Genomic DNA, 13,572 nt, shown 5'->3' with positions numbered 1-13,572 from the left:
AATGACCCCTTTGGTGAGAGGATCTGGTGGTTGCATGGCAACATTTATACATAGGGCAGAGACAGTGCAAATCATTATAAGATTATGGGGAGCCATCTTAACCCTTTATTATGATTAAATGCTTCTGTTGGGAGTGGCCTCTCCCAAGATGGCACCTCGAGCCACAAGTATGTACAAGAATTCAAATCGCATTCTGTGGCCTTCGCAGTCAACAGATCGTTTTCCATTTGAATGAGTGGTCTAACATGCTAGACAGCTGGCTAACGCGCTGCCATGGTCAAAAAAACAAGTTAGGGAGTGTGTTTTGGAAATGGTTTTCCTTTTTTGTTTGTTTTTCCTTTAATTTGTCACACACTTGTATATATTTGTAATGCCAACAAATAAATGTTTGTTGACTGGAGAAAAAGCAAATTAACCAGAGTAGAGGTCATATTTTTTATTTTAGACAGACAGATGGCTGTTGGACATTACTGCTGAATTTTAGTGTCTGTGAGGCGTACCTTGGAGATAAAAAATGTAAAATAAGATCTAAGGAATTTGATATTTCAGGTAAAGGAAGACCTCAAATCATCTTCTCCTTTTATGATGTAATTTCTATGATTGATGGCGTAGTGTGCAGTCTCTGGAAGGATGTGTTTTAGATAGAAGTGTCTGAGAACCACTATTCACCCACCATTAAGTGATGAGTCGCAGCCCCCGAAGGCATAACTCACACTGCTCCTTTGTTATCAATGAGGCACACTATTCTTGTATTACTGTCTATAATAGGTGTGATCATTTTAAATTGTGCATCAAAGTAATTGCCACGGCACTGAGGGAGAAAAAGTGAGGTACTGCTGCTTGCACAGCTTAAGACATGTGCTCCATTGTCTCTCCTTTCCCTGGAGGAATGTCTCAATTAAGATACACTGTGACGACTTTGCCAGCAGTTTTGTTTATGTGTGAAGAGCTCATTTTCATTAGCAAACAGAGTATAGTGTTGATGAATCTGGGAGTGAGGAATTCTGACTGAGTTTTAATGAGACGGAAGTGAAGGAGAAAGCAAAACTACTCACACATCTCGCTTAGATTACTAAAACTAATTGGAAGAGTGACTAAAAAGATGCCCTTACACAACACTTTAACTGGAAATCACGAGCAACTTTTTGGCCTTGCTAACAGTTCCAGATGTTTTAAACTTCCGTGTGCAGTTATTTAGAAATCTGCTCAGCCTTTTCTGTATTTAGTGACTTGTCAAATAACAGTGAAGACGACGATAACAGCTGCATGCCCCTACACGCAGCGTTCCAGGAGTGAGAGTTAAGGGAACTCTTTTTCCATACAGTTGGGAAAGTGATTGTGCGTCACAAGGACTAGTCGCTCCCTTTTTTTCTTTTTCTTTTTTGCACAATCACATACGATAATGACCTAAAAAGACTTATTAATAAAGAGATAGTTCCCATATGGATTTAACAATGCATGGACTGTACACAGTGCAGCAGATTTTCTCAGCCACCATGTTGCTGCAGTTCATCCTAGGACAATGCATGTGACTGTGTGAATGCACTGAGCTCAGAGGGGGTGAAACAGGGGAATAGTGGGAGGAGAGGCCTGATAGGAGACCTCCTGTCAGCACTAATGTGCATCATGGCAGTGCTTGCTAGTAATATGGAATATGAGAGGTTAAAACTATTCTGGGTACTAATGAAAAGAAAAAAGAAAACCGTCATAACCGGTTCTGATCCCTTCACAAACTGATGGAATTTTTTTTTTTTTTTACCTATAAGGAAAAAGCAAGCTAAATATCTCAATGTGTTCCCCCTGCAGTGCTTACGGGGACAACACATGCATGTGCGTGTCTGTTAGGGAAGTTTTGTAACGCGGATGCTACCAACTGTGTCTTTACATTTTTTGTTTGTTTGTTTTAGTCTTTTGAGCGGAAAATTAGATTATACTGCTGTAGGGATGCAAATGAGTGACGTAATCATGATCTGCCTTCAACTGATAGATAAGTGTTCATCTTAAGAACAAGTATACAGGCATACATTTAGACAAAAACACTTTAGCTTCTGTTTTTACACTTGGATACATCAAACTTTGTTCTAAGTTGGTAGAATCTGAGCACATTGTTACAGCTTTGGGATCATTTTGAGAGTAGAGATAATAAAAGATGCATGTTACATGTTATTATGTGTGCTTAACTTGCTAGAATCTTGGGAATGTGCGCAAATACCACAGCTGTTGTATGTCCAGGCTGCTAAGCTGGTTTTGCTTAGTTTTGTAAACAGAACAAATCAGTTTCAGTTTTAGGTGTGGTGCTCATAACGTATAATTTTATAGAAGAGATCAAGCATTGCAGTCTGAATGACAAGAGACTGCCATCATTATAACTAATAACAAGAGAGTGTTACGTTTGCAAATACATACGTCACTACTACCATAATTTAAAAAGATAAAATTCTTTGCTTTTTTTTATCATTTGTATATATTTTTCCTGCACAGTTAATCAACAAATAATGTATATCCTTTGTGTCTTTTATATGTGTAACTGTCATTTATGCACTTCACTGAGAGGTCATAGTGAAACAAAGAAAGGTCAGGAAAAAAAAAGTCGTCAAAAGAGGTCACGCAGACAGCGGGGCACTAGCAGCAGGACAAAGAGACACTTCCTTCACCCAGTTTCTACAGTTTCTACACAGAAAAGACGAGTACTGTTTTCACTATGAACTGTGAGAATTTCTGTTTGGCCACTGATACTTCTATGATCAACAGAACACAACAGCTGGTAGAACTGAATAAACGTTCGGAGTGATAAAGAAGCTTACGTATTATCAGTGTCTTTCAGAAGCGACACCAGGATTATGAAAGAACTCAGGCTGTGAATCTGAAGGAGAACAATGCGGTCAGCTGCTCCTGACACGTCAAGACAAAAAACAAGCCATCACAGCCTTCCCCGAGTCGCTGATCCAATTCCTGTTAGGATGTCTGCCCGCAGAATACATTATAATTCTCTAAAGTACTGAGCTTTTTTCTTACAGATACCCCTTCTTTAATTAGATTTAACTGCTTTTAGCTAAATGTTTTAATAAAGAAACTATCTGAGATAATGACTTCAAAAAAATCTATTAGCATAATGTCAAACAATAGCACAGAGTTAATTAAATCAGTTAAAAGTAAACAATGCTCGGCCACTTGTTGCTGTCATTGCCACTACAGATGATGAATGCTATTTAAATTATCATAGTAAATCAATGATAAAAGTTGCAGCCAGCTAAAGATATATTTGTAGGATTAGACACAAACAACCACTGCCTTAAGATAAAAGGCATTTCCCGTGATGGGCTACAACATCTTTTGGCAATTTCATCATCCTGAGGAATGATACTGCTGCTTCAGACTGATAGCTTTTCACAGAGGCTTTGTGGTTGCTGAACAATAGGAAATGACCGGGAGGCCTCGATGTGTCACATGTGGTGCCTTTGATTAACATACTAGCCTTGTTTGCAACAGGATCTCGGGGGAAGGCACGAGTACCTATAACTGAATCGTAGCACTGCGAGGGGAGAAAGTGTTTTTAGTTTAGGGTAAGCTGCCTATGTAAATGAGTCTTACTAAAGAAAAAAATATGTGTTTTTTAAATCAGTGAGCTGAGTTATTTATTAAGACAAAATAGAAATAAAAAAAGTTCATTGGTATCCTTGGAATGAGTGCAATTATCAAATCCACTGTTCAAACCAAATATTTTTATTAAGCATGTTTGCTAGGCTGGAAAACCACATGTTTATTTCATTATGAGAACAATATTGGTTCAACCTGTTTGGTGACAGCAAATGCTTGACAACAGCTTGAAATATAGGCAAAAGAGCAGGCTGCTTACAGCCAATCCTTGGCTCATGTAAGAGCCATAGCTTAAGCAAATCGAGCACTCCAGTCTTTGTTCACTGTTTTTCAACTGGGAGTGGTTACTGATAAAGTTTTGTTTTCTTCCAGACATAGCTGCCATTCTGGGGGGGGGGGGGGGGGGGGGATATTCAACTGACTGAAGTCAGTTGAATATCTTCATTGACTGATTAAGTACCCATCAGTGTCTCTGCTTTTAAGAGTGGAGGAGGGGTTGATTTTACATAGGAGGGTGTGGAGGCTACTGTAGGTGAAGGTCTTTATCTCACAAGCACCAGTCTATTAATCTTAGGTGATTACACAATCCAACAGTAAATGTGTGCTGATTCTCTATTATTATTAACAGCAATATAGTATGTAACTAAAAGTTAAGGTTTTTCCTTCCATTTTTCTGTAAGATCAAATGTGTTTACACGCACCATCTCATGGCTTTGTCAGAGGTATGTTTTGGGTGGCAACAACTCATATGGGATATAAAAGTGGGCTGTGCGCCTTGGTACGTTTTTGTGTCACCATATAGGAAGAACTTGAAATTTCTCATGACTCAACCAACCTGCTTCTGCAAAAAGAAAAAAAAAAGCCTCATGTAACTGTGAAAAGTTTGAGGCACCCCTCCCCCAGCTCCACATGGTAGCTGGTGCATGACGTGCTGACTGGCTGCACTTTTAGGTAACTTCTTAAAATGTAGCGTACACATCAAAGAGTGTTATATGGCGTCTATTCAGCGCACTCACTCTTACTCCGTGGAAGTTTAAAGCATCGTTAGAGAGATGATTGAACCGCTCGAAAAGCAAAGCGTGACAACAGACTTCACTGTAAGCGAATACGACTCTAATATTGGCCGTTTGAAGCACAAATGAAGCAGCTTACACATCTAATAGTGAAAACATTGGGAATAAAAATAAAAAATAAAAACCTCACATGTGATAACGTGTAAGAAGCTCATTGTGGGCTAGAACAGTCAAATAAAATATGCCCCCATGCTTTATTGGCGTGTATGAGATAAGATGATTATCTGCACTAATCCCTCTCTGTTATACGTGACCACGTGATTGCCCTTTTTTGGGGGGGGGGGGCTGCCGTGCACGCGCCCCATCTTCCCCTTGAGAAAAAGTTGAGAGCGCGCGCCCCGGATTTCAACAGCTGCAGCAGGGAGGACTCGCCAAGTCGAACAAATATGATTCAAATTCAAACAATTGAATAGGTGAGCTGTCCACCAGCGGCAACGCGTTGTGTGAAATGAAGAAGCAAACTCGAGCAAACACCCGAATTCCCTGAATTCAGTCGCTCGTAGTATCAGTATCAATATTAATCCGGAAATTCTGAGTTGGTAGGTATTGTTTGGTGAGTTTCTACAGTTTGCTCGAAGTCGAGGCAACAGAAAGTGTTGTTTGCTAACGTTGCTGTCGTTAAGAATGACCGAGGCTATGGGAGTAAAACTAGTTAGCGTTTTGTTATGCCACTCTCTCAATCTGGGTGAACTTTTGAAAGTGGCGTTGGAAAACAAACCGTAGGGGACAGCGTAAGTAGACACACACATTAAAAAAAAAGTCAGGTCGATAATGTTCTTTTTGTACCACAGTGTTGTCATGAAATAACGTCGTCGCCACTCGAGACGGGTTTGTGTCTGGATGTATTGATTTAAAATTCAGTCTTCCTCAGTCACAGACGCGGACAGGGCTGATAATTGATCTGAGTGTTTCCAAAATGAGTAACGAAGCCCTCGTGCTCGGCTTATGATGCACATATAGAAACGTAATAGCCAGTCTGTTAAATGCACCGACTTTTATTGACGTTAGCTGGAAGTTCTCAACTGTTAACTTCGAGCATCGCCTCCGAGGTAAAATTACGTTCAAACCGGAGCTTTGCTTTCTTGAATAAGAAGGTGGCTAACGTTAACGCTTGCCTCCCGAAGCATGTGTGTACTTCAGAAAACCACACAGGATCATTAAGAGTTTCCTGTGCTCACCTGGTCTAAAGCAAAAGTACCACACAGCAAACTAATTCCAGATAAATTGGTTATGAATAGCGTTGATGTATAAAAACTATATATATATATATGTGTGTGCATGTATTATATAAAACTGAAAATAAAACCATTTATCATTGGTTTGAATGACTTGAAACCTACAGTTGGGACTTCCCCTTTATCCACTCATTTGTGGGTTTTTTGTTTTGTAGCCATATACTGAAAACTTGATTTAAAGGTAACAGTTAAAAATGTGTGAAAAGGGGGAGGGTCTTTGATGCTACAGTAGACAGCTATAGGTATTGCTGGTGCCACAGCCTTGATTAGCATTTTGCATGGGCCTTGAGCATTTTGTCCTTGCTGAACCAGTTACTCCACTTCTCCACCAATCAAAGCGCTAAGCAGTTCGAGCCTTCCCCAATATAAGCAGTTCAGTATACAAGCTGAAACCACTACACAGAGAAAAACCACAGTGTCTTTTGTCACTGATGCCTGGAGAAAAGGATATGCTGGGATTTGTGAGTAAAGGTTTTAGAGTTTTCAAAAATAGTTTAACAACTTGAAATTCTTAGACTTTTGCTGGGATGTTGCTTTTTATGTTGTTGACTATAAGTTAATCTATGTCTGTAGATTGTATTTTAACACTACATGTTTAGTATGATTAGTTAAAGTAGTTGTCGTGTTTAGTTAGAAACAAAAGAGAAGCAAAGGTTTGTTATATTTAGGGGAAAAAATGAAAAAAAAAAATGACCTTACTTAATCATCTTACTTTCTAGAAGTATATATTCTAAGTTAATGTTAGTCATATTAAGCTTAGACACAGAGGCATAAATTCTAAATTAATTTAAATAATGTTTGCGAGCACAAAAAAAGACTGTTTTGTCATTGGCCTGCACATAGAGGAAATGACTTGTCTGTGTAGTTGATTGCTAAAAAAGATACATTTCCTGTTTCAGTGTAAGGAAAGGCAATTCTCTGGTGTTTTTTCAAACAGATTTTATGATAACTTAGGTGTTTCAGTTACCTGATCCTGTTTTGATTTTTGAGCAAAGCCTAAAAAAAACACTTTTCCCATTCTTTCCAGGCTCCTAATAATCTGGACCGCTTGTAAAACATTAGGAGAAAATGCCGACTCATTCATTGCTGCCGTTTGTAAATAGCCCAGATGGACTCGCCCAAGATTTTCTTATTAGTAAAGATGCAAGCATCCCAGGGTTGGGCTCTAGCATGACGCCACACACTACTTACCCAGAAAAGACTGAGTTGCAAAATGAAGAAAGTGCACCGCTGTACTGTATGTTCTGCGAGGAGACTTTCGCTCATCAGGATGAGCTTGGCCCCCACGTGTTAACACAGCACCCCACCACATTCTCCGAGCCAACTGTGCTTCGGGTTGAAGCAGAATTCAGGATCCCAGGAGAGAGACCCCGGGCCAAACAAAGCAGCCTTCCTGCCGAAAAAGACGAGGTTCACAGCTGTATCCTGTGTGGTCACTTATCCCAAGATGGCAGCGAGCTTGAGGCCCACATGAGAAAGCACAAGGACTACTTTACTTATTGTTGCAATTTTTGTGGGCGTCGGTTTAGAGAGCACTGGTTCCTCAAGAACCACATGAAGATGCATGTAAAAGCAGGAGCAAAGAACAAGACCCAGCAAGACCCAGAGAGCCCAATCACAATTAATGGTATCATCCAAGAGCCTCCATCAGAGCCTGTAGGCACCGCATACAAAATGTGCATGGTTTGTGGGTTTTTCTTCCCTGACCATGATAGTTTGGTTGAACACAGTAAAATGCATAATCGAGAGGCACAGCCTGGAAAAGATAAAAGCAAGGATAAGATGGGTGATACTAATGAACCCACTGCCAACCAGGATTCATTTCTTCAGTTCCTAAACCTTCAGCCTCGCCCCGCAGGAAAGGATGTGGAACCTGTGAGATCATCAAAATGGATTCCCCAGCTAGATCCTGTCAACACATATCAGGCCTGGCAGCTTGCTACGAAAGGCAAGATCGCAGTTGGGCCTAATAATACAAAAGATGTTGGCCAGGAAAACAGCACGGACAATGACGAATCTGGCTCTGACAAGGATGAGTTGAATAATATTTGGACTGAGGGCCAAGGAGACAAGGCCGTGAAAGAAGTTGGGAGAGAGCTCCGGTCTCAGCAACAGGCCCCTGTTAAAAGCCCAGACCCACAGCGAAGGTCTCCAGTTCAGAAAGATAAGGACAAACAAAGGCCAACGACTTGTGAGGAATGTCAAAGAAATTTCAGGACCTACCACCAGCTGGTTCTCCACTCCAGGGTCCACAAGCGTGAGAGAGGAGGTGAAGAAAGTCCAACCTCTTCTGTTGATGGCAAGCTTTCAAGAGCAGGCTCACTGGAAAATACAGAGGAAGGGTCTGAGGAGGGCATGGAGGAAAACTTGGGTTCAGGTAAGTCTGTTTTTCTGTATACACTCAGATTATCTTATCTGTGGTGTAGTAATTGTTTGTTACCAAGGGCTCCCTCTGCTGAGGGGACGGATAATAACACATGCCTTTTGTGGCCATTGTTCTGTCCTTTGTGTGTTGTGTTAATATTTAGATTTTTGTTTGTTTTCAAAGGTGAAGATGGATTTGACCGATCCAATGGCAGATCAAAAGACTGCAGTTACTGTGGCAAAACCTTCAGATCCAGCTACTACCTCACCGTTCATTTGAGGACTCACACAGGTAAATTCACGACAAATGATTATAAATTATCCTAAAAATAAACTGACCTTAAACTCTGACTTATGTTATGTTTATGCAAAACTATTTGTTCCAGGTGAGAAACCATTTAAGTGTGCTTACTGCGAGTACGCTGCGGCCCAGAAAACTTCGCTGAAATATCACCTGGATCGACGCCACAAGGATAAGCCCTACATCGAGATCCCCAGCAGACCTGTGCCTTTAGTGCCCTCACCCAGTGATGGAAAAAATGAAAACGATGCTGAAAATCCTGTGCCAAAGAAATCCTGTGTCCCTCCAGCCAGGCCGTGCATCGATGAAACACCAGAAAGCGGACTGGATAGTGTCGATGGCAAGCTTGGCAAGCCACTTGTCCAAGTAAATGCTGTGCCTGCCTGCTCTCCGGAAGATGATGCGCTCGCCAATTGCTCTGTGCCTGTTAACCTGAAGAAAAAAAGGGAGGAGGTTCAAGAAGAGAACTGTGAGGCCCCATTAAATCTGTCCATAAAAGTCTCTGTCTCTACACCTGTCAGTGTTGAACCAAGAAATGGTATTGTTCCAATTGCCTGCCCATTTTGTGCTTATAAAACCATCTACCCAGAAGTTCTGATTATGCATAAAAAGCTCTCTCACAAAGACAAGTCAAATAGCACCAAAAAGAATGGGTTTGGAGGCAATTTAAGTGAAAGTCGTCATACGGGTTGCCCGCCTGCCCTCAATGGGAAAGATGTTTCCTCAGTTCTGATCACTGAGAGGATCTTCCCTCGCCGAACCAAATCTCCACCTCCCCAACCTGCAAAACCTCAAGAAAAAACACCTGTTAACCTACCGCACGTTCCTAAGCCATCCCCTGTCCATGCACCCATAAAAGATGTCCAGGAGACCCAGCGTTACAGGCAGAGCACCGACTCACATCCCAGTCAGGAATCCTCCAGGTATACAGAGCTAATGAGAAAAAACAGCACAACCAACAAATATATCATGGACAGAGTGGGCATCGGCGATCGGAGCTACCCAGTACGAAGCGGTGTCCTTTGGCACACAGATGCCGCCAGGCTCTGCCTATCCAGCCGATTTGGAAGCCTCCCCCAGATGGACTTTGGCGAGCCATCCAGCAAGCGATTAAAGTTTTCTGTGCCTACAAACAGGGATGCTGAGGCTGGCGAGAAGGCTGCTTTTAGAGGGCCACCAGCAGATGGATCTAACAGGATGTTTACTAAAAGAACTGTGAAACCCACACAGCAAGGGTCATGTCCACCCACAGCTTCTGAGGTTTCTGTTTTGGGTCCGGCAAAGAATGCACCTACGACTATTGGAGGCAGTTTGGAGTCTGAGTGGAACATGATGAACCTTCTCCGCTCCTATCCACCCCATGACCTGGCATCTTTCTATCACACCAACCCAGCAAACCCCAGTCATGTAGGACTAGTCAACCCAGGAGCAGGTAAGCATTAGACTTGCAGTTTCAGTAGAGTGACATATAAATTTCTTTGGATATTTGGCTATTTTGTATCTGCATATTCTGATACTTTGAAGAGTTAAAGTTTTTTTGTTTGTTTGTTTTCTCAGGGGGCAGAAGTGTGCTGTTCCAACATCTGCCCAGTCTACCCAGCCTGCAAAGAAGAGATGTTTCAGGCCCATTCCCCAGTCAACGCTGTGGGGCCACTGACAAAAGCGCCTAAAATAAAAAGAAACAAAGAAAAGGTTGAAAACTTTCATTTAAAATAAACCTGACGAGAATTTTTGAAAATGACATTGAACTTCATATAGTTGAATCAAATCATTTTTTTGTCCTTCTCGATGTAAACAGTGCTGCTGCCTTATTTTGGACAATTTCTAGAAACGTTGTTTAATGTACATATTTAGAAAGAGAGGTAGTTTATGCTCACAGTGTGCTTATCCTCTCTTAATTTAATGTTTCTTTTTCAACAGAAAAACATTTGTGTTATATGGACGTTTCAGGGCTACAGTTTCAGCAGAAGTTCTTTTTTGAATGCAAAGATGCAGATAACCTTTGGGGTTTTCTTGTATATAGTCCACTGGTGTGCACTGTAATATTTCTTTTTGAGACTGTTGATAAATCTGTACATGACCCACACTAATATTCCAGAGTCTGTCTTAGCTGTAAAAGTTGTGTGTGTGTGTGGGATGGCAAAATCTCTCTACATAAACTGTGTTAAGCTAAAACCTAAGAAAAACCTGTGTGGGGAAAAAAAAATGCTGCTCTGTGTAATTGCTGCACTGCACTGGATGGTGGGGAGTTTCTGTCGGATAACTTGATGGCTTCGGCCCAGTTGTTTACAAACAGGCCACAGCAGCGAGCTCTGCTGTGTGTTTCAAGTTCTACCTCAAGTTGTGCTCTGAAGGCTTATTTTTGTAAAGCCTTTGAAGCTATCATGTTAGCTGAGCCTATATACCTACTTCGACCAGAGACTGGTGTTTTGAGTTGTAGTAATAGTAGTAGTACATGGACAAGTGACCCGTGACGTTTGACATCTATAAAACACCACAGGAAGCTCAAGCTCATTTGGTGACACTGGACTACTACTGCTGCTACTGTTTTTTTTAACCTATACCACAATTTGGGCTGTACATTAATTTTGATGAACCCGCTATCTACAAGTATTGTTATTTTCCTTCTTGAAAAGCAAAAAGGTGCTTAAGTGGTGCCTCACATCCGTCAGCTGTAAAATGTACCAGATTGTGTGTAATTGTCTGGGTTTGTGTGAAATAGTCATTCAGTGTTATTTGGTTACTGCACATTTAGCCGCTCGCATGTTCGGGAGTTTGCTTTTGCTATGCAAAGTCTTGAAAGTGTTTCTTTTGTCAAGGGGCAGCAGTCACTGCCAACTGGATGTCAAGGAGCGTTTAAGGTGTCGTGATTGTGCAGTTTTAGGGGAGACAAAAAATGCAAAAGCAGCGATGTTGATTGCTCCAATTAACTTAATGCTAAAGAGGGAAGAAAGACTAAAGACTCAGGTTAATTCAATTTTACATGCTGGGTAGTGTTTGGTATAATTTTGAAAAACCTTTTTTAAATTATTTCTTTTTTTTTTTTTTTTTTGGTGTTCACATTATTGGTGTGTTTATATATTGTTAAGTATTGTTTTGAAATTTTTGATGGCACGTTTCAACAATAAAGTGAGAGGCGAAGAACGAAAGTATATAGGTGTTGTATTTAAGCTGAACCATAATGAACCTAGGATCACCTTTCTTAACCTCCTGAGACCCGTTTTTCTAATCTCTCCTAGCTATTTAGGATTAGTTGGACCTGATTAGACTTGTCCCCATAGAGGACAATGGTTTTATATTACAGCATAACATGGCATGGTCGCAATTGATTAAAAAATATAAAAACGCAGAATATAAAGTAAGGTGCAAAGCAAAATGTAATGTTGCCATATGAGGACACAAAGTTAAGAAATAAAGTCATACTTGGTTACAGTGTAGCACATTGTTCACGGACTCAAGGCACCAGTTATACAGCTATGTTCATAACATCTGGGGGATGTAGGGTAAGGACCTCCAGCTATATTATAAAATATATATATGCTTATATATACATATATTTAGCAATATACCGAAACCAAGAGATGCAGTGGTTCACGGTCATAACAATAATCTGCTTTCTTTAACTTGCACCTGGGGTTCTAGCTTCCTTTAATGAAATCTTTAATACCTGATTACACAGACACAGAGAAAGATAAATTCGGTAATATCTGTTCTAATTAGATCATCAGTGGACTGTAATATTCCAATAACTCGATTACCATTTCAGGCTATTAGTCCTCCAGAATCTCCAAATATAGGCAACAAGTATTGGTTTTCTTATGTTATATTACAACATAAGAAAATAATTTTTTGTTGGAGTATTTGTGATTAGTAAACTGTGTTTAGTTTTTGCATTTGACAGCAGATTATGTAGGCTATACTCGACTTTTCAATCAATTACTCCAATCGACCACTAGAGAGCAGTATTTACAAAGTCAAGATTATAGACTCGTTAGATTCAGGTTTCACAGCCTTAAAACGTCCAGACCTTTGTAGTGCATTTACCTTTTATAAAACTTCACACCTTGACCACACTGAGAATAGAATTAATAAAATCATACTGTCAGTTACATACTGCTATAAACCCTAATACTAAATAGTTCTTAAAATAGACGATATTGTATTCACTTTAAATGTTTACATAAAAAAATAAATAAAAACACATGCACTCCTCTGTTTAGCTGTAAACCTGTAGTGAGAAGAATGTCACGCTTGGGGATACACCTGTAATTGATGATGTCACACAGGTGTTGCACATTAGTTATCAAACACAACACATCTGCCATGACATCATTGATTGTAATTGAATGACTCAAACAGCAGTGCACCCAGATTATATTCCTCATCAAGTCCTTAAGAAAAGAAAACTGCTTCAGAGAAGTTGGTTAATAGCTTCTACATCTGCAGAGACATCAGCGCACTATTGTTTCACATCTATAAAAGCAGAAGACTGACAAAACCTATCGCTGCTTTTCATTCTGTAAACAACAAATTGCAAAGGACAATCTTCAGCACATTGAACACTTTAAACTTTGATTTTTTTTTTTTTTTTGCCCCCCTCCTCCCCTTTTGAGTAGACCACATCTGTTTGCTGTCTGTTCCCCTGGGCCAGCACTGTGTAATCTATTGCATTAGCTCACATTAGTGCATATCGCCCATGGGCCTTGGTAATCACAAACGCAAAATGAGCATTTCACTTAGCATCACCCTCATATTCCCTCACACTGTGGCAAACTTAGTGCAAACGCTTGGCAGAGAACGCAAGTCGACAACAGCTTATGACATCCATCCCGTTACACTCGATCCCCGTGTCCAGAATGCTGCGAGGGCTTTCATGTCAAAAGCTCCTTTAATAGGCAAAGATACATGTTGAATTTTCCTTCTCTTTACTTCCTCTTCTGTATTGTTTCTTTGTGATTTGGAGCCCTCGAGAAACGTCATTTCTGAGTGTTCCTGCCAGAAT

The 13,572-nt window shown here is 40.5% G+C and overlaps 1 protein-coding gene across 4 annotated transcripts; it reads left to right on the top strand.

Annotated features, from left to right (window-relative positions):
- The first annotated feature begins 4,995 nt into the window (after positions 1–4,995).
- znf217 (zinc finger protein 217) lies at positions 4,996–11,722 on the top strand. Of its 4 annotated transcripts, none has more exons than XM_085443944.1 (5): positions 4,996–5,209; positions 6,933–8,282; positions 8,454–8,561; positions 8,656–10,002; positions 10,128–11,722. In XM_085443944.1, the coding sequence occupies exons 2-5, from the start codon at positions 6,974–6,976 to the stop codon at positions 10,238–10,240; spliced, it is 2,877 nt and encodes a 958-aa protein (XP_085300070.1). In that variant the 5' UTR covers positions 4,996–5,209; positions 6,933–6,973; the 3' UTR covers positions 10,241–11,722. The 4 variants fall into 4 exon arrangements, with proteins under 4 accessions (XP_085300070.1, XP_085300071.1, XP_085300073.1 ...); XM_085443945.1 differs by having other exon boundaries at positions 4,996–5,223; XM_085443947.1 differs by having other exon boundaries at positions 4,999–5,083.
- Positions 11,723–13,572: the final 1,850 nt, after the last annotated feature.

This window comes from Copadichromis virginalis, linkage group LG20, assembly GCF_057382275.1.
Source record: "Copadichromis virginalis isolate Kocher_CV1m ecotype Utaka linkage group LG20, C_Virginalis_male_GT1.1, whole genome shotgun sequence".
In the NCBI taxonomy this organism is placed as follows: domain Eukaryota; kingdom Metazoa; phylum Chordata; class Actinopteri; order Cichliformes; family Cichlidae; genus Copadichromis; species Copadichromis virginalis.
Note: the sequence above shows the minus strand (reverse complement) of the source record. Positions and strands in the feature narration are given on the sequence as shown.